The sequence below is a fragment of the Lynx rufus genome, unplaced genomic scaffold (genome assembly GCF_022079265.1).
Source record: "Lynx rufus isolate CCGP_SWC_20201006 ecotype Redwood Valley unplaced genomic scaffold, mLynRuf1.p SCAF_2, whole genome shotgun sequence".
Lineage (NCBI taxonomy): Eukaryota > Metazoa > Chordata > Mammalia > Carnivora > Felidae > Lynx > Lynx rufus.
The window spans coordinates 202,739,567-202,761,252 of NW_025814834.1; the positions used below are offsets into that span (position 1 = coordinate 202,739,567).

General features: G+C 45.0%; 1 protein-coding gene across 3 annotated transcripts in view; it reads right to left on the reverse strand.

Annotated features, from left to right (window-relative positions):
- The window catches only part of DHDDS (dehydrodolichyl diphosphate synthase subunit), a 29,494-nt gene that overhangs the window by 6,148 nt on the left and 1,660 nt on the right, over window positions 1-21,686 (reverse strand). For all 3 annotated transcript variants that reach the window (XM_047083463.1, XM_047083461.1, XM_047083462.1), the window contains exons 3-8: window positions 20,875-20,991; window positions 17,908-18,050; window positions 13,941-14,057; window positions 12,928-13,029; window positions 5,933-6,047; window positions 3,845-3,952 (exon numbers count right to left, since the gene is read on the reverse strand). In XM_047083463.1, coding sequence (XP_046939419.1) covers window positions 3,845-3,952; window positions 5,933-6,047; window positions 12,928-13,029; window positions 13,941-14,057; window positions 17,908-18,050; window positions 20,875-20,991 — 702 coding nt within the window. The remainder of the gene's footprint in view (window positions 1-3,844; window positions 3,953-5,932; window positions 6,048-12,927; window positions 13,030-13,940; window positions 14,058-17,907; window positions 18,051-20,874; window positions 20,992-21,686) is intronic.

Here is a 21,686-nt window from a genome sequence, read left to right on the forward strand (position 1 = left end):
AAGGGATGCCTGGGTGGCTCAGTCAGTTAAGCATCCAACTTTGGCTCAGGTCATGATCTTGTGGTTCGTGGGTTCGAGCCCCATATCGGGCTCTGTGCTGACAGCTCAGAGCCTGGAGCCTGCTTCGGATTCTGTGCTTCCTTCTCCCTCTGCCCCTCCCCCCTTTCAAAAATGAATAAACTTAAAACAAAAAAAAGGAAGTTTAGTGGGAACATGTATCTTCTGCAACACCATTCTTACAGACTAGGTGAAACAAACACTTCAGTGACCCCTTATGGACCTTCCAACCATGCAGCTTGTAACTGAGGATCAGAGGCTCTGCACTGCCAGCCCCCCTTCCCTGCTGATGTTTTCCCTGTCCTACTGCATCTGAATCAAGATTTGCTCCTTCTGCCAGCCCCCATTCTCTAGGGCCGATGGGTGATCACCTGGAGACTGCCAAGGTCCCCTCAGATACCAAGGTCTGGCCCCAAACAACTTGTAGCTGAGTCCCTGCGTCCCTTAACACGCACCAGGTACGCTCATCCCAGTGAGCTGCTCTAGGTCTAGAAGCCACTTTCCTGCCCTCTGCCCTGGCTTCCTGCAGGAAGAAAGACACACCATGCTGGGCTTAGAGCTACGGCGGCTCAGATTTTAACAGTGGGAATTTGGGAGATGGGACGGGAGCACAGACATGGAGGCGGAAAACTGAACAAGGAACCGGGAAAAAGAATCCAGTTTGGTCATACAATACAGGGTACACAGAAGGGAGACACTGGAAAGATCAGCAACCTGGTCTGAGGCCAGACTGGTGAGGATGTTGTTAGTTTGGAATCTATCCTCAGCTTCTGCTGAGGTGCTAAGATTTCTAGGAACAGAGCTCTGAGGACTCCTGGGTAGAGAAAGCCTGGCCAGGATCCCCAAAGGGGCTGCTAAAGAGTCAGGACAGTCAGTACCTCTGCTAGAACTTTGGTTTCCTCACTTTAAAAACTGTACCAGTAACGTTAGTATCTTACCTTCTTGCACTACATAGAATCTATGTCAAGGATGCCTGACGTGGTAAGAACTCAATAAATGTTTGCGGTAATGATTCACAGGTATATGACAGAACTCTTAATAGTCGTCCTCGAACGTGTCCCCCCTCACCCCAGAAAACAGCAGAACTGTCCCCCCGCCAGCTGCCCAGGCCAAAGCCTAAATGTCTTGGTTCCTGGTAACATTCATATTTGTACTCATTTGTTTTATCCTCCAGGATACGTAAGAGTTTCAGACTTACATCATCAACATGATCACTAACAAAAACCTCTTAAATAATGTTTAAATTTCCTTTTGGTTTGTACTATCCTTAGAACACATCCCCCTAAAGATGTACGGTAGAGAACTATGTTTGGGTAACTTGAATTATTTTCTCTATGGGTTCTATTATTGACTTAGAGTTACTTTCATTTGTTTCTGTTTTCACATTTCTTTTTCCCCATCTCGGTCCACTCAGCCCTCCCCCTCCCTACATCACTCCCCCCCCACCCCCACCCCCCGCCTCGAAGCACATTCTCTCACCTGGACTACTGTAGGAGCTTGGTCCTTGACTCCTGCCTCCCTGAAAATCCTGAGTGATTTTTGCAAAATGTAAATCAGATCCTGTCAGTCCTTTGATCGAAATTCTTCAGATGTGGTGCCATTGCCCACAGGCTCTATATAACCAGAGGCCTGACTCCCTCCCAGCCTGCCCCACACCCTTCTCTCTCACGCATGCTGGCCTGTCTGATCTTCCGCGACCCAAACTTGATAACCTCCGTATCCTCGCACTGCTGTTCCTTTTGCAGAGAATAATTCCTTACCCCCAGGTTTTCACACGTTTGGCTACTTCTCGTCTTTTATATCATGGCATAAAAAACACCTCCTCAGAAAGGACTTCCTTGGCTGCTCCATTCAGTATCTCTTGCTTTCTTCATTACTAGCACACCACTCTACTTTCTTTGTGGCTTTATCACAATCTGAAATAATCTTACATATTTGTTTACTAGGTTATTATCTTCCTCAAGTAAGATTATAAGCTCCACGAAGGTAGGGACTCTCTAGTACCTGACTTATACTAGGCACTAGAGAAGAATGCAATGAATGAAATTGAGTCCTCTGAGAGCCATGTGGGAAAGCATCTCAGAAACCCGAAATTACTATAAAAGGCTTCTGAACAGCCAAACCAGAGATAAGAATACCCATACACAAAAGCTCACACACCAAGAATTCTCTGGGCTTCAGAGACCGTTTACTCTTACTTCACAGACATATTTCTAACAAGCTTGACTGACTGGTTTCCTTGCCTATAGCTGATTTAAATCAGTAACTAGGAAGAGAAGGTGGGATGCTGCCAAAATTAGTCTCTTGACTGGTAAAAAAAAAAAAAGTAGATGGAAGATGTACAAAAGCATACAAGAAATCCCAAAGCCAAGTATTTGGGGACCATCTAGCTTGGGCAAACAGTCCCCCCTTCAAGGGCATCGCTGTCCAAGGAAGTGCTTCAAGACGGCAGTTGCATTATCATTATTAGCATCACTAGAATGTGATTATTCTAATCATCATCATCGTTAGCAAGGGCCTGGTATATAGGTGTCAAGGATTATGCACAAGACACATTTCAGAAAGTTTCCCATCAAAAAAGGATAGAACAAAACAAAAAGGATAGACAAAAGTTTTGGTTCTTAAAGGAGCTTTGGTCATGTAGAAAATTCTGATACTCCTTCCCCACTGAGGGTGGATAATTGAGACTGTTGTTTTTCCTTTTACTTCAACAGAACTTCCTCTTTCAATTCCTCATATTCTGAGAAAACTGACGAAGCATATGACCAAAGCTTCATGATTTGATGGACTTATTCCAGGAATTCTGGACTTGGGATTCACGGACAGGTTCTAGGGGTTATGTGAACTAAGTGTTTCAGTGATAGGTAGGATCCTACGCAAAATGCCACATGTTGGGTGTGATCTATGCAACTTTTCTAGGGAGATGGTCTACGGTTTTCATCAGATTCTCCAAGAGGATTAAGAAGCCTTAACTTAACATCATTGTTTCCTCCTGGCCATTATCTCTCTAGACTCAAGCACCAGCACCAGCTAAGGGTTCCAAAATCTGTGGCCTGGAGACAAGTTACTCTGCCCCTCTCTTTCCATACTTGGAAAATGAAGACACCAAACCTGTGGGATTGCTGGAAGGGTTCAATGAGAAAACTTCCGCGAAAACAAGGAAGTGCCTCAGGAGACCCTCAAAGTTAGCTGCCATCATCACACACACTCCCATTATGATTATTAAGAACGCTCATCAGATGCCGGCGACTCTGCCTCCGAACAAAACCTGTTTCAAGATCTGGTGATCAAAGCTGAACTTCAACTCTTGGCAGAACACAATTTTGTATAATAGAAAGACAGTGCTATCTTGTCCTTAATCCCTTCTGGAAGAGGCTTGAATCTCGCATACTCCCACTTCTACAATCTTTGATTAGCTTAATACCGTCAGGGAATAACGGACAAGCTCACCGAGAAGCCTTTCCTGGGTTTCTGTGGCAAAGAGACTAAAGATGTGTAAGTTGAACCCCAGTTCCGTCTCTTATTGGTTATGTGTCCTTAACAAAATAATTTCGATGTATTCACTTGCACGAGTGGGGCTGATAATACCTACGTCATTGGGATCTTGGGGGCATGCAACGAGATGGTACCTATAAAATGTTCACAGTGCCTGACCACAGTAAATAAGTTGTAGCTACTATCATCACTAACAAGCTTAGTAGCAAGTGCCTTGTGTAAGTAGTAGGTGGTCAATCAATGCTAACCTTTTCTTCTCTCACATCCAGTCAGACCAGCCCTGAGCTCTTACCTGGAGCATGCTATGGTTCATCTGGTACTGCAGGAGGGCCTCACAGAGGTTCCAAAATGTGTATTCCGGCCACAGAACGGGTTGGAACACCAAGCAGGAGTGGGAGGTCTGGTAAGCGGGGGAAGGAAGACAGTATAGTTTAGTAGCAGGTTGCTGGAACACCCTCTGGGTCAGGCTTCCAAAGGAGCGGGCTGAGCATGACCCAGGAGCCCGGAGATGAGCTGACACAGGCACCTTGAGCTGCCGCTGCCTCCGCTGCCAGCCCCAATTTACCTCACTCGTGGGGAGGGGTCATCTGAGGCACCTGCCCGCAGCGAGGCAGAACTAAAGCAAGACTAGATCAACATTCCCACCAGGATTTTTCTAAGAGCCAATTTTAGGACGATGAAATAACATCTGGATTATGTTATTGGCTCTTGGCCCTTAGAGGTCATCGGGGAGACATGTTGTCTGATAAAAGTCAGCAACGAACAAATGGTAGCTGCTGTTGTTATTTTTAAGTAGCAGAGCAGGGCACAGTGGTTAAGATCACGGGCTCTGGGGCCAGACTGCCTGGCTTTGGATCCTAGCTCCACCATTTACCATCCATTTGACCTGAGGCAGTTACTTAACCTCTCTGGGCCTCAGTCTCCTTGACTGTAAGACTGGGTAATAAGAATACCTGGTTTTTACAGTACTGTGAAACTTAAACGAGATCATGTACGTAAAACAGACTACAGAGCTGGGTGAACTTTAATAATAATCACTGACACACGAATCCCTTTTGGAACATCTTGACAGCCACTGCTTGATCCCCTCAGTAGTGAGGAATTCAGTGCCTCAAGAGGGACAACTTGAGTTGTCAGACAGCTTGTTATGCAAAACCAATGTCACCTTCCTTGGAACTTCTACCAAGGTCTCCGGTCTTTTCTCTGGAACAAGTTTGTTTCTTCTTCAAAGCGACATTCTTTCAAATATTTGAAGGCTAGATTACAGCTGCCTGTTATTTGTCCTCAAGGTTGTAATGACTTGTTCAGTTTGCCTTTGCCAACTATAAATTTGAAGACAGCAGGGATTATTTCTGACGTGGCCATTGCCATATTCCCAGCACAAAGGAGGAACTCTATTTTTTTCCGAGGGAATAAACTGTCACCATGCCTCCCTTTTTCAGACCACTATCCTTCACTCATTCCTTATATATGACATGAGTTCCAGATTCCTTGGCATCCAGGTTGACAGGCTCTGTTAAGTCCTCCAGTTTACCAATGCAGTCTTTTAAAACTCAGTGCCCAGAAGTAAACTTTCCAGACATGATCTGACCAGCAGAGTAGACCACAGACACGTAAGCTGCACATGCTTTCTTTCAATATAGCCAAAGGCTGAAAGTATCTTCAGTAGCTAAATCATTTAAGACTATAGTCCATTAAAATTTCTGGAACTTGCTTCTAAGTGGAGTCCCTCCGACCTCTCCTTGAACAAGGACTTCCTACAGTCATGTGCCACTTAGGGGCCAAGTTAACAGATGATGGGGATTTTCTAGCAAACGCAAACTGATTTGACTGTGAGCTTTAGGGGGACCACTTACACTGGGGTAATGGAGCTGAGAGGCAACAGCAGGCCCCTAAGAAAGAGTCTGCATAGAGTTTATATTCCTTGTGGACTGTGCTTGCATAGACGCGGACATTAGTCTGAAGGAGACAGATGAGTAACTGCTCGAACCCAACACAAGGTTCCAGCTCAGAGGCGCTGAAGTAACTGCTAGATTGCCAGGGCAGCAGCTTACGCTTAGGGACAGGGCAGAAGTCCAGTGCTTTGAACGGGGGCACAAGTGAGGTCTGCCCCACAGCTGGATAGCCTTGATTTTCCTCTAGGCACTTTAGACAGCAAGAACCACCCAGGCTGGCAAAGCCAGGGACAGATGAGGAAGCGACAGCAAATGTTCCCAGGCACAGTCTGGATACACTTCTCCAGATTCCCCCAACCCCACAACCCCGGTTCTCTGGTATTAGCACAGCCTGGGGTGGGGATGAGCCCCGCTTAATCCGCCCTGTGGGCACAGTCATGGCTTTCAGGCTGACATAAACACAATGGTGGTTGCAAACGACTTACCTGCCAGAGCAAGAAGTCGCTGAGCCTCACTTCCCCAGAAGTCCGGATCAAGATGTCAGGGTGAGGGGAGTGGTTGGTATAGAGGCACTTATCAAGCAGAGACTCAGAAATATCACTAAGGTGAGTGAGGAAGAGACAAAGATAAGCACACATCTCTTTCTGGATTACTCTCGTGGTGAACTCATACTAAAGGCTTCCCAGTTTATAGAACACCATTAGCCAATACAAGCAGAAGGACCCTAACATCCAAATGAATGCATGGTTTGAACCCTCGCAACCACACAAAGTATTTCTATCTTCATTTTATAGATAGGGAAACTGAGGCTAAGAAAAAAATAAACAACTTGCTCAAGGTTATTTCACTACAGGCCTAAAATCGGATGCACCTACGAGACTACGTCCTTCACTTAAAACGTCTTGTTTTTTAAAATGCACATATCTGACCCTGCAATTTGATGCAATACTAACACAACTATTTTTAATAAGTATGAATCTAAATGCACTAATTGGGAAAGATGTCTCAGATCTAACGTTGAAAAAAGCAAGCCTCGGGACGCCTGGGTGGCGCAGTCGGTTAAGCGTCCGACTTCAGCCAGGTCACGATCTCGCGGTCCGTGAGTTCGAGCCCCGCGTCAGGCTCTGGGCTGATGGCTCAGAGCCTGGAGCCTGTTTCCGATTCTGTGTCTCCCTCTCTCTCTGCCCCTCCCCCGTTCATGCTGTGTCTCTCTCTGTCCCAAAAATAAATAAACGTTGAAAAAAAAAAAATTTAAAAAAAAAAAAAGAAAAAAGCAAGCCTCAGAAAATACACAATGCAGAAAACATATGCACATACTCAAATACTCACATATATGAATCTATGTATCTACAAAGAAAAAGTTTAGAAAGACACACACCATATTATTAGTAGTGATCACTTCTGGAAGGCTGGATAAGAAGGAAAGACTATCTTTATGTACTTTTGTTATTGTTGGAATTTATTATAAAGAACATCTTTTAAAACTTTTAAGTCATATGGGCCCTGAAACACCGCAAAAAATCCACACTACTTAGGGTTTAAAAGAACAGCAATACGCCCACCCCTCCTGTGTTTGTTAAGAGCTACTTTCTCAAGCAGACAGACACTTAGAAAGGTGACGGAATGGAGACAGAATGGGGACCGCCACTATGGAAAGAGGGTATTTGCAAGGCTGGTGTCTGCTGGGTCCAAGAACACTGTTTACTGGTCCTTGCCAAGCACCGAGAGGCAGAATTTGGAATCTCTAAGTGGTAAGACTTGTATCTTGGGAAGTGTCTAGCAAGTAAAAGTTCTTAGTGGGAAGATTCTTCCAGGAGCAGGGTGAAAAAGAGAGATCTGGGAGGAGTATGTAAAACAAAACTCTACACCTACCGGCAGTGTGCCTTTGGGTAAGTCATTTCATCTCTCAGAGAGAGTGCTGCAAATCAGAGGGAGCTTTTTTTTTTTTTTTTTTTTGGTAACATCATATGGGAAACGATACTCACTTATGACTTGCAAAACGAAGGGCTCTAATTCAGATTTCCCTGATAATCTGATAGTCCTGTCTTAGCAGCATGGTCTTAATCCTCTAATTAAGAAATTTGAGACGCTGTATAATCCATGTAATTTCTCGACTCCCTTATCTTTGAAATGGGCAAATCTGTCCTACCTACTTATAGGTTGTTTTAAGGGTCAAATGAAATGAAATACATTTTTTTAAAAAGTGATCTCTAGACTCAATGTGGGGCTCAAGCCCACGACCCCGAGTCACATGCTCAACTGACTGAGCTAGCCAGGCTCCCCGAGAAGTCATCTCTATTACATAAAGTAAAATACCAACTTTCACCTATAAAATTAGAGCAGTTCACATTAAAAAAAAAAAAAAAAAAAAAAAAAAGCTTGACAAGAATAAGGTGAAATGGACACATCCAGACCCAAATCTGGAAGAAGCCATCTAAAATGCTGACAAGAGCTAAGTTTATAGATTTCGTTGGAGCCTTATTTGTAATAAGGAGAAATTAAAAACATCCTACATAACCAACAACTAGAATGATTAAGTAAATTAAAGCAAGATATGGGGCGCCTGGGTGGCGCAGTCGGTTAAGCGTCCGACTTCAGCCAGGTCACGATCTCGCGGTCCGTGGGTTCGAGCCCCGCGTCAGGCTCTGGGCTGATGGCTCGGAGCCTGGAGCCTGTTTCCGATTCTGTGTCTCCCTCTCTCTGCCCCTCCCCCGTTCATGCTGTGTCTCTCTCTGTCCCAAAAATAAATAAAAACGTTGAAAAAGAAAAAAAAAAAATTAAAAAAAAAAAAATTAAAGCAAGATATATTCTGTGGCCATTAAAAATAACTTGAAAAATTATTGAAAACATGAGGCACGTGGGGCGCCTGGGTGGCTTAGTCAGTTAAGTGACCAGCTTAGGCTCAGGTCACGATCTCATGGCTTGTAGGTTCAAGCCCCGCGTCAAGTTCTGTGCTGACAGCTCAGGGCCTGGAGCCTCTTGGGATTCTGTGTCTCCCTCTCTCTCTGCCCCTCCCCCGCTCATGCTCTATCCCTCTCTCTCAAAAATAAACATTAAAAAAACAAACAGGCATGGAAAAGGGCTCATATTACAACATCAAGTGAACAAAGCATGATTCGGGTTGCAAAGTGTTCAGTGTGATTTCTTTGGTTATAAATACTTATGTCATTACTAGATTTGTGTTTTAAAAAGATGACTCTGGCTTAACCTCCAACCATAGCTGATCACTACTTTTGTCAGCACCAGCTTGTGCCCTGTGCATCCATTACTGTGGTACACAGCACCGTGGATTACTCATTTGTATACACGAACCACACTGTGGAGCTGCTTGAGGGCAAGCCCCTTGACACACTCATCTCTGTATTCTTGCTCTTCTAGCATAGGACCCTCTTGGGACAGAGACTCCATACGTGTTTGAATAAATGAATGAATGAATCACTGAAAACAGATCTCAGAAATAAATACATGTTGGTTTTCAGAATGTGAGGAGCTTATAGGCTAAAAAAGTTTTTGAGGGGCGCCTGGGTGGCTCTGTCAGTTAAGCCTCTGACTTCAGCTCAGGTCATGATCTCACAGCTGGGGAGTTCGAGCCCCGCGTCGGGCCCTGTGCTGACAGCTCAGAGCCTGGAGCCTGCTTTGGATTCTGGGTCTTCCTCCCTCTCTGCCCCTCCTCAGCTTGTGCGCTTCCTCTCTCTCTCAATAATAAGTAAATAAACTTAAATCAAACAAATTTTTAAAAGTAAAGACTAAAAATAACTTTTTTTTTTACGACGTACCTGCAAACACCCCAGAACCCCTCACAAGTAGTAGACATTGTCACAGTTTGATGGGAAAAATCAACTCCGTTGATTAAACTCACACACAAATACTTAAGCATACAGGAAGAGCTAGAAAGACATATTTAAAATCAAAGTATTGCCAGGAACATTGGGGTGGGATCCTGGAAGATCTAAATTTTCACCTTTATATATCCAGTAGTTTGCAAATCTCTGAACATGTATGGTCTTTATAAAAGTATGTGTGTACCAGGGCTCTGATCGGCCCAGTGTGAGCAGAACACCAAGCTTTCTAAGGTTGTAGCCTCCTTACCCTGGTGACCCTGCCCAGCCCATGCCATGTCTGCTTGACTAATCCCATGTAGGTAAGTTACTAAGCCATGCAGGGCAAAGAAAACAAATACGGGAAAACTTACGGGGCAAGAAGAAGAAGATAAAGGTCAGCGATTATAGCAATGTGTTCTGAGTATCAATACACTGAACTAGGAGGCAAGATCAGGCTCTAGTTCGGGGCGTGAACACATACAAATCTACTTGCTAAATAGCATTCTTTCTTTGCAGCGAAATGTTTGTCTATTTATTTTTTAAGTTTATTTATTTTGAGAGAGAGAGAGAGAGAGAGAGAGAGAGACACTATGCAAGCGAGCAGGGGAGGGGAGGAGAGAGAAAGAGAGAGAAAATCCCAAGCAGGCTCTGCGCTGTCAGCACAAAGTCCAAAGTGGGGTTTGAACTCACGAACTGCAAGATCATGACCTGAGCCAAAACCAAGAGTCGGATGCTTAACTGACTGAGTCACCCAGGTGCCTCAACATTTGTCTCTTTAAATGAAACATTCACTGTAAAACACAATAATACTGTGAACAACTATGAAATCACCCCACAAGTCAAGAATTAGAAAATTACAATGCACGTGCATCTACTCACACATCCTTCTTACAGATCTCATCTTCCTGCCTGCCCTCTGCCAACTTAACCAGCATTTTCATTTTTCCCCCCAACAGTTCATTTTCAATCCACGACCTAATTGACCTCTCTACAGGATTCAACCCTGTTGCTCCCACCAATGCTCCCACCCTCCCAACCTGCACCAACCAATTCCCTCTTCTCTTGGCTTCTGTAATACTGACTGCCTGGTTTTCTTCCTGCCTTTCTGGTGGCTCATCTTCTTTTCTCCTCAAGGCTCATTCTCCTCTACCCAGACAGCAGAGCTTAGAGTTTCTCGAAACTGCATTCTCAGCCCTCACTCCTTCTCACTCTAGACTCTCCTCAATGTACTCATGCCCTCTTTGCTTTGGTTACCAACTGCTCACAGATGACCTCCACACTGATATGTCCAGTCCCCATCCCTCCTCACAACTGTCGATCTGAGAGCTATGTTCTACATCTACCATATATCCCAAATCACACTGCTGACCTCCCTCCTCATACTGGATCTGCCCTCAGGGGTCTGTGGCACAGGAAGGGCACCACTCTGCACTGTTCCAGAAGTCAAAAACCCTGCAGTCACTCATAACACATCCTTTCCCCAGACCCGGTCCATTAAGACCTCTCGATTTTATCTATAACACTTCATGCAGTCGATTCGACCTCTTCCTCCTCCTCCTCCACCCCCCCCGCCCCCAGTTCCATTCCGGGTAATCTATACCTGAATTATTCTAACAACCTTTCTGCAACTGACAAACTCCTCACATTACCTCTTCTGTCCCCAGTTACTGCTTTTCCTTCCTTCTTTCGCGACTTATTTCCTTGGCAAAGCCTTTCCTACCAGGTCTATTCCTCTTGCTATAAATTCTTTTTGTACTATACGCCAATGCTCATAGCATTTATCACATTATAATTGTATATGAATGTGCAAAATAGATTATTGTCTGTTTCCTTTACCAGAGCTCCTTGAGAATAGGAAATATGTATTTTTATTCTTACCACTGTACTCCCTCTGTACAACAATGTGCTCGGCCTTTATGTGGCACTTTTAAAATGTTTGTTGAGTGAATAAATGACTGATTGAATGAATGAACTATGTGGCACAGAAAGACCACCCAGCTGTTGGAAAGGAAAAGGATTTACAGAATAATGTTAAAATCTGTCTCCTTATGGGGCACCTGGGTGGCTCAGTCTACTAAGTGTCTGACTTGATTTTTGCTCAAGTCATGATCTCATGGGTTCGTGAGATCAAGCCCTGAGTCGGGCTCTGTGCTGACAGTGCAGATCCTGCTTGGGATTCTCTCTCTCCCTCTCTCTCTGCCCCTTCCCTGCTCTCTTGCACACATTCATTCTCTCTCTCTCTCTCTTGCTCAAAACAAACAAACAAACATTTAAAAAAAAAACAAGAAACAGAAAAACACCAAAAAGCCCCCACAAAAACCCTATCTCCTTTTCTTCTAATTCTATTCTCCCTGAGCAACTTTTTGATTTTTAATTAAGTTTCCCAGGTAAATCAAATTATTCCCAAGAAGGGAATCCAGAAAATTCCTGGGTCCCAAGATCCCAGATGCTAGAGGTAAAGGACAAGAACTCTGGAATCAGACAGCATTAGAAAGGAGTCACCTCTGGCGCTGACCGGCAGACTAGCCTGGGGGAAGGTCACTCTAATGCTCGGCTCAGTTTTCTCATCTATAAAATGGAGTCAAACACTCAAAGCTCTCACACAGGGGATTAATGACTGAGTGAAATACAGCACATTACACACTGCCTGGGTTCTTTCTGCTGTTATTTTATTTTTGGTCTTATTAGTTTATTAATATTACTACCAAAGGTTACACTAATAATAACATGAGAGGGACCAAGTGGCTAGATGACTTCCAGCTCTAGAAATTAAGATCTCACATGTTATTTATGAGGAACAATTTTCTTTTCGAAAAATACCGGAGTCTTGCGTGAAACTGTAATGTGAAGAGACCTAAGGACTATACCCCCCAACAAGCTGTGTTCCTTGAAAAATCATTCTAGGAAAAACACTGCCAAAGGGCCAGGAGGACGTCTTTTTCTTCTTCTTCTTCTTCTTTTTTTCTAAAGATTTTATTTTTAAGTAATATCTACACCCATGTGGGGCTTGAACTCACGACCCTGAGATCAAGTCTCATGCTCTACGAAGTCAGCCAGCCAGGCGCCCCATGGAGGCCTTTTTTTTTTTTTTTTTTTTTTTTAATTCCAGTACAGTTAACACACAGTGTTATATTAGCTTCAGGTGTAAGAACATCATTTTTTAGGGGCGCCTGGGTGGCTCAGTCGGTTGAGTGTCCGACTTTGGCTCAGGTCATGATCTCGCGGTCCATGAGTTTGAGCCCCGCATCAGGCTCTGTGCTGACCGCTCAGAGCCTGGAGCGTGTTTCAGATTCTGTGTCTCCCTCTCTCTCTTGACCCTCCCCTGTTCATGCTCTGTCTCTCTCTGTCTCAAAAATAAATAAACGTTAAAAAAAATTAAAAAAAAAAAAAAAAGAACATCATTTTTTAGTGAATGCCTCGGACGTGCTATCCGTTATACCATTTTTCTGGGGCTTCTTAGTGTTTGGTGAACACAGAAATTCTAAAGTGGGCTATAACAAGCCAATCCTAAACTCTATGGGGGGGGTTGGGGGGGCAGGGGAATCATGCCCCAAATCTGTCCACATGTATCCCCGATTTGACTCCTGGCCCAAGTACATGGCGCGGGAAGTACACGCCTGGTTTCCCTACCAGTTACCACGCTAAACAACTAAGGGTACCTGGGGTCCAGCAGGCCTTGCTCCACTCCCCAGGCCATCTCTCTCACAGCATTACTGATCTCATGACGGGACGTGTATGCAAAGCAGACATTGAGGAAACACCTGAGAAAGGAAGACGAGAATAATTTAGCAGAGGACAGGGACTAAGGACTGGAGTCACTGCTTGCAGGGCACGGCTTCCCCACAAGAGCAAAAAATACCAAATGGCAATCATGGCTATCACTCAAAGGTGAGATGATGAATTGTGTTTTCCAAGTTTTCTTAGAATGACCATGTCATTAGTTTTGTAACAAGGTGAACACTAAATGACACATACGAGCCTCCCTCCGACTGCCAACCAGCTTTCAGAGGATGTAATCTACTGTGATATTAGCACAAGCAAAGTAGAATACGAGGCAAATCTCATGCAAACTAATCCACTGCCAAACACATATTATAATCCAAAGGCACACATAATGAAGTCTGGATTACTGAACTCTCTTCGCCTCTGCACCTGCGTGACCTCCCAATATCAACCTATTCATGGGTTAAAGGAGTGGAACAGGAAAAAAATTTCTTCAAGGATCTGTCTTCAGAGACAGAGATACAGTGTAGACAAAGGTGGGGTATCAGGTCCTGGCAAGTCCGGGCCGGTCCTCAAGAACCCTGATCCAGAGCTCAAGGCCATATCCACAGCTCATCCACTCTATAGCCCTCATTTCCGCCCTGTCCTCTGACAAGTAAAATAATAATTATTATTATGTACATGTGCATATGTAAATATACATGTATATCTTGCGGGGGGATAGACACATGAAGGAAGAGAATGAAAAACTGTACGTATGTGCACATTTAACATGGTATTAAGGACCATCTCTGGGCTGTGCAGCAGATGCAGGAAGTCTCTAAGCATCTCAAACCCCTCTTTGCCTCTTGTACCAAATGCACACCCAGAAAGACCCAGCACGTCTCCTTAAAGCCAGCAGGGAGTCCAAGATTGATACAGGTCCCTCAGGGGAAATCTGAACACTTACTTGTTGTAGTTCTTGGTGGCCTGTACCGCCTGTGCAATCAGCTCCTGGAGATCCAAGGGCAACAAATGCAGATCGCCCAGGACCCGGATGCATACCCCATGCTTCTGCAGTTTCTCCCTGGTCAGGAAAAGGAGGCGGGGTTGGAACAGAGAGCCTGTGGAGCTGGAAAACTGACGACACTCACCTCCCGGTTTCTAAGTGCTTTCCTGTGTGTGTCAAGCACTGTTCTATGCAGCATTCTGTGCAGTATTTCACTGCATCCCCTCCATGACTCTGACAGGAGTTCAGCACATTCCCCATTCTCCAGCAGGAAACTGAGGCTCAGGCATGATAGTCAGAGACTGCCCAAGGTCAAACGGCCATCAAACGCGGTATCAGAAAGAACTGAGTCCGTCTGGGGTGCCCAGGTGGCTCAGTCGGTTATTCGGCTCAGGTCATAATCTCCCATTTTGCGAATCTGAGCCCCGCGTCGGGCTCTGCGCTGACAGTGCGGAGCCTGCTTGGGAGTCTCTCTCTCCCCCCAGCCCCTCTCTCTCAAAACAAATATGAATAAACTTAAAAAAATAATTGGAAAAGAAACCCAGGTCTGTCTGATTTGGGAACCCGAACCCAAATTCTTTACCACACATTACACCGCTTCATGTGTCCTTGTGGGCAAGTTGCATTTTATGTACTTAGTCCCATTTTGACAGGAGAATAAACTCAAGGGGAGGAGCTGTATTATTCATTACTTCTGTACCTTCTGGTGAAATATGTTAATAACAGCAACATCTAACATTAAGTTTATGTTTACTAAGTGCCAGATGTTGGTCTAAGTGCTTCACACGCATCAACACATCCCACCCTTACACCAACCTTTGAGGCAGAGACCACTATCATTCCCCTTTTATTGACGAGGAAACTGAGGCACAGGGAGGTTAGGTTATTTGCTCAACCCCAGACAGCTGGTGGGTGGAAAGCTGAATTTGAACCTAGGGAGTCTGGTTCCAGGGCCTGTCCTCTTCATCATGGCATTTCACTGCCTCCATACCGTAATTCCCAAACTCTGCACAGTGAGCATGAATTCAGTTACCCAACTAGCTTCCCTCACCTGGGGATGCTATGGAGAAACTCAATGACTAGTGTTTGGAAAATGGGAACTTAATAGCAAGAAGTATACTGTAAGGTGGGGTATCAGGCATGTCCTGGAGAACCCTGATCCAGAGTGCAAGGCCACACCTTAACAGCTTATCCACTCTATAACCCTCATCACTTTTCTTCGAGGGTGAAGCAAGACCTAACCACCTATTTTTGAGAATCCACTGAAGCGGCCGCAGTAGACAAATGTATACTCAGATCAAAGCAAAACCAGAATGAAAACAGATAGATTCAGGCCTAGAGCCAGCACTTACAAGCGGACCTTGTATAACCAATTAGCCTCTCTGAACCTCAGTTTCCCCTACCCCTTGAACTGGGGGGGCGGTGATAACCATCCCTGCCATACTCTCCACACTGGCTTGTGTTGAGTAAGATAAAGTATGTGAAAGTGCTCGTTCTCAGACACAGACAGGTGACTTGAGTGACATCTATAGGGAAGGAGAGGCAAAAGCCCTGGCAAGGAGCCAGGAGATCTGGGTTCCCAACACGGTTCTGCCATGAGCTTGCTGTGTGACCATGGGCAAGTCTTTCACTTCTCTTCATTCTAGGGTTGTTTCCCAACTGATGAAACTGAATTAGGTCAGTGGTTTTCCCAACCTTCTTTTCGCTAAGAGCTCTTTCTTCATAATAAGAATTACTCAGAAGCCTGATATATACAACAAGTAAAATGCCAACCGGCACCCTGTGCCTTATTCCCTCTGGCTTCTTTGTATACCCACTGCTCAGAACTCTGGGGTTCTGGGGCACATTGTTGGAAAGCCACTGTTAAAATTTCTTCTTGTTCTGTCCAGGACTTTAGAACCTAAGACTGTTTCCTCTACTGCTGAATGAAGACAGCGATCTCAGTAACTCCTCTACCTCCGTGTATTTTGATCTTTCAGGAACTGTAAGATTACTTCCTGTGTTTTGGACGTCAGCATAGTAGACCACAGCTCAGCCCTGGAGTTGGAAGATCTTGTCTGTCTTGGTTCTGCCTATCCAATAGCTGTGTGACCCAGCAGGCAAACCTGAGCTTCTCTGGGTTTTACTTTCCTCCTCGCTACAATTGGGATGGTAATATTTGTCTCATAGGATAATGTGAATATGAAATGAGAATACATGTTAGGCTCAGGACCTGGCACGTAGTATAAGCACTTTAAAAAGGTGAAATTAGGGGGGCGCCTGGGTGGCTTGGTCGGTTAAGCGTCCAACTTCGGCTCAGGTCATGATCTCACGGTCCATGAGTTCAAGCCCCGTATCGGGCTCTGTGCTGACAGCTCAGAGCCTGGAGCCTGTTTCAGATTCTGTGTCTCCCTCTCTCTCTGCTCCTCCCCTGTTCATGCTCTGTCTCTCTCTGTCTCAAAAATAAATAAACATTAAAAAAAAAAATTTTTTTTTAAAAAAGGTGAAATTAGGGACACCTAATTCCGTGTGGCTCAGTAGGTTACGTGTCCAATTTCGGCTCAGGTCATGATCTCATGATCCATGAGATCGAGCCCTACACCAGGCTCTGTACTGACAGCTCAGAGCCTGGAGTCTGCTTTGGATTCTGTGTCTCCCTCTCTCTGCCCCTCCCCTGCTCACGCTCTGTTCTCTCCCCCCTCAAAAATGAATAAACTTAAAAAAAATTTTTTTAAAGGTGAAATTAGTGTGAATAACAGAAGAATCTGAACCACCCCCAGCCCCTTGGGTGGGAACTCTGAGCCACACGGGCTCTGCTGGGGACCAGGAAGCAATGTCTCTGGCTGAGTCTCATTATCCAATATGGACAGAGAAGCCTGGCCACCCTCCCACCACCAGACCCAGACAGGGACAGAGATGACAAAACTGTTCTAGGCCCAGCTCCACTGGTCTTCTAGGATCTCTATTCTCTCTATTCTCTCCCTGGTCTTGGTATAGGAGGAGCTGGGCAGAAAAGGGCTGTTATGAAGACTCTGGGACAGTCCTGGCTGGAAAGGCTTCCACGCTTTCAAGCAGATAATCTCCATCAAACTTCTTCTCTGCCCCTGTCTGGCATTGCTCCCTACGTAAGCTTAAACTTCATGACAGCTAAGAATCGTACTGACTCTTCCCCTTAAAGGCCTCTTAGACATCATCTGTCCCTTCCAAGAGAACATGCAGAGCAATATAGTAACTTTTCAGGGATGACTACGTGGCAGAAAAGGACTTTTTCAATGTTTCTCTCATGCTACTCCCTGATCACGGTTTATCAGTCATGGGGTAGAAATCTGATGCAAGTGGGCATTAATTAAGGGCTTTAGTTCATTCTGGGCTGCTGTCTTGAAGCAGAGAAAGGTGGAATGCAGAGAGAAGGAAGAGGCGCTATCTAATGGATTTCAATTCCTGGTTTCAGCTTTGCCTGAGGCTGGCTATACTCATCCTTGCATTCTGTGAAATATCTCTATATCCTCGGATAATTAAATGCCCCCTTTAAAAAAGGGGGTGGTGGTGGTGGTGGTGGTGGTGGAGAAAAACTAGCTTGCCATCAAAGAGACCTGACTGGGGTGCCTGGGTGGCTCAGTCAGTTAAGCGTCTGACTCTTTGTTTCAGCTTAGGTCTTGATCTTGTAGTTTGTGAGATCGAGCGCCACATCAGGCTCTGCATTGACAGCATGAAGATGTTTGAGATTCTCTCTCCCTCTCTCTCTCTCTGCCTCTCCTCTACACACTCTTTCTCTCTCAAAATAAAATAAATGAACATAAAAAAAAAAAAAAGAGAGAGAAAGAGAGAGACCTGACTAACATTAAAAGGGTTTAGAGGTCCCTAAATAAGCCTCAGGTAAGAGCGTTGAGGGTCAGTGTGGGGCTGGAGGTGGTGTAGGAACACACTCCCCCATCCCATGGCATCTTACTGTTCTTCCATCAAGCGGCTGAACTTCTGCCGGGCCAGATCCATTAGCCCGTCTACCTCACTCTTGGAGCGTTTGAAGTTCTCAATGCTGAACGCGTAGACCGTCACCTCTAGGATGCCCAGGTTCAAACACCAGCGCAGAGTCTGAGAGGGAGAAGGCAAGGAGCTAGGATACAAGGAAGGGAAATAAGAGATGCCTCCGCCCCGACTCAGTGTTGGAGGTGAGAGGCAGACTCTTCTCCTCCCCAAACCAGGTAAAGCTAGGACAACACCAGTGTTTCTGTCAGAATAGCAAACCAAGTAAGTAGAAAGCCACCACTTGAGAATATGAAAAATGTGAACTTAGTGAGGGAGTGCTATGCTGGTATTGTTGGTTTACTGGAAAGAACTCTTCACTGAGAGAGTTCTAGGTTCTAGTCTCAGACTCCACCATGCACTTGCTATGTGACTGTAGGCAAATCATTTAACCTCTGTGGGCCTCAGTCTCCTTATCTGTAAAACAGGAGCACAGTCCATCCCTTGCAAGGTGGCTGAAGACCAATATAAAACACAAGGTTTTATTATTCTCAGCACAACTTCATCATTCCATTAGACTGAGAGGCTGATGAGTTCTAAGAATACAGGCATCAAGTGCACGGCCATGTAGCAGTGAAGTCTGCAAAGGGTTTTCGCTTTCATTATTTCATTCGATTCTCCCAACAGCCCCTTGAGAATGTCATTACTGTTTTCATGCTTACTTTATAGATGAGAAAACCTGAGGCTCAGACAGTAGATGAAATGTGTCAGAAGGCCACAGCTCTACTATACGAGTCCGTTCTGTGAAGTTCTAGAACAGCAAGACCTCACCTCTAGTGACAGAAATCAGAACAGTGGTTGCCTGAAGAGGGGAAGAGGAAGTGGGACAGGGTTTGACTGGGAAGGGAGGGGCACAAGGGAACTTTCTGGAGAGGTGGAAATGTTCTGTCTTGACAGGGGTACAGATTAGACAGGTAAATGCAACTGTCAACCACACCCCCCCCCCCGCCATTCTGTGCATTTCACCAGATGAAATTATACTTCAGTGAAAAGAGAAGTGAAACTCCTATGTAAAGCCGGGCCCCTGGGGCTGCTCTAATCCAGAGTCACTAAGGGCAGAGAGCGGACTAGAGCTGAGAACGGCAGTGTTGAGACAGGGAGCCTGTCTCCACAGGGGACACAGACATTCAATCAGAACTGAACTTGAAGAAACAAAGCAGAAGAGCTGCCTTTCTAATCCCTTAACACACATACATGAAATTCGTTGCCACCTTGGGAAAATTACCTGTGAGAGCTTCACACCGGAACAGGCTCAGGCTCTACACACCTTACAGGGAAGCCACCCTTCGGCTGGCACATCTGGATCAGAACCTACCACTGACTGGAGTCAATATAGCTGTTAATAATCACAACTTCAACTTTTTGAGCGCTTCCTTTATGCTAAGTCCTGTGCTACGTGCTTTTTTCACTGTGCCATTTTGTTTATTCCTCACGTCATCTCTGGAGGTAGAGATTATTGCTGTTCTCATTTTACTGACGAAGAAACTGAGGCAAAGGGAAGCTGTGTAACCTGCTGCAGGCCGCAGCGCCCGGAAGCGGCAGAGCAAGGGTTACAATGAGTTCTGAGCGACTCCAGACCGTAAGCTCCTCGGCGCTAGGCAAATCTGCCTCTTAGTCACAAAAGAGAAGCTGGGGTCAACAAACCAGAAGACCACCTCAGTGTGTTAGGGAGCCCCACAGCCAGCCACTCACTCAAGGCCAAAAATATCAATGCTCTGGCATCAGGCCATGTTCTTGTGCTGGGAAGCTGAGGTCTGTCCAGACCATATTTCCATTCTTCTTAAAGTCAGCTTCACAACAACAGACAATATTCCGTTCTTCTTGTTAAATTTAACGTTTTCCAATTTACAACAGGTATTAAAACTGTAAAACGGGGCACGTGCGTGGCTCAGTCAGTTGAGCGACCGACTTCCGTCCAGGTCATGATCTCACGGTTCATGAGTTCAAGCTCACATCGGGCTCGCTGCTGTCAGCACAGAGCCCACTTAGGATCCTCTCTCCCTCTCTCTCTACCCTTCCCCTGCTGTGCTCGCTCAAAAACAAAAAACAAAAAACAAACATAACTGTAAAATGCCCATGACCTTTGCTTAGAGTGATGACTCGGGCTGTCTGGCACTTTTCCCAGTGTAAGCACTAAAAGGCCTCAGGCAAATCAGGATAGGTATAGTCACCCTACCTTTGTTCCAGAAATGTCACTTCAAAAAATTTATTCTAAAATTGAACTGTTTAAGGGGCTCCTGGGTGGCTCTGTCAGTTAAGCATCTGACTCTTGGTTTTGGCTCAGGTCATGATCTCACGGTTTGTGAGTTCAGGCCCCGCATCGGGCTCTGTGCTGACAGCGTGGAGCCGGTTTGGGATTCTCTCTCTCTCCTTCTCTCTCTGTCAAAACAAGTAAGCTTAAAAAAAAAATATTAAAAAAAATGAACTGTTATAATGTCTGGTAATAGTGGAGCAGCTAAACAAGTTATGTCAGATCCTTATGATAAAATATTCCACAGGCATTAAAACATATAGGTAGAAAACCTATGTATATATACACCTAGAAAAGGACTTGCCAAAATCTCGTGTAAAACAAGGTTACTGAAGATACAGATGTCATTTTTATAAATGTTAAGTCATGTTAGAACATATTACAAGGACTGGGATGAGGCCCAGAAAACTATAAACTATTGATATACTAAGGTGTAAGGGAAGTCAATTTTGTTCTTGTTTCTAATATTTTGTGATGATTCACTCTGTAATTTGAGTTCTGTTAATGTTGACATGAGACCCATAACAAGCAAGCGATAAAGAGCTATAAAAAAAAATACTCTCAAACCACAGCAAACTCAGCACCTGATTTTCTAGCTACAGTCCAGTTCTCCATAGACCGTTCCCTGCCACCCACACTCACCTCAGCCAGCTTGTTGAAGCCCTGTGAGTGGCCTTCCTGCCGCTCTACTTGGCACTTCTTGGCGTAGCGACGGTTTCCATCCATTATAAAGGCAACGTGTTTGGGCACTGGGCCTGCCTGGGAAGTGAGAAGACAAATGATCGGCACAGAGAGCCACGAAACCCCAAGCTGATAGGCTTGAGTTCTATGATAAAAGCCCCCTGAGGAAGGGAACTGGGTATTCTGTGCTTTGGTTCAATAAATGGGTATTAAGCACTTTTACTTATGTAGGTATTTATTCATATGGAGCACTTACTATACGCCAAGTACTATGCTAGGCTTTTTATACTTCATCTAAGTTTTTTTTTTTTTTTTCATATAAACCTATAAAGTAAATAGCAGTGTCTTCATTTCACAGGTGGGAAAAAAAAGTCTCAGAGAGGTCAAGTGACTTCCACAAGTCACACAGCTAAGAAAAGGCAAAGTGGGAATTCACACTGAGGTCCGTATGCTTTTAGAACTCATTTTTAACCACATGCTCCTGACCACCACTTTGGTTTCGTGTCTCCACCTGGCAGGCACAGGAACGATATTGATGGCTGTGGTCCAGTGCAAGGGTATCCTCCACAGAAAAGAGGAATCCACTCGATCCAATCGCTGCCACACAGGAATGGGGGCCCGACGTCACTGATCTTCCAATTACATAAGAGAAGCCAAGCATCAGGACTTGTATCAAAATGTAAATGTCAGGAGCCATTTCAAAGCAAACAAAAAAGACATTTTGGGGGCCAACAAAACTTCTTATCTGGCGTATAGCAGCCTTTAGTTGTCTA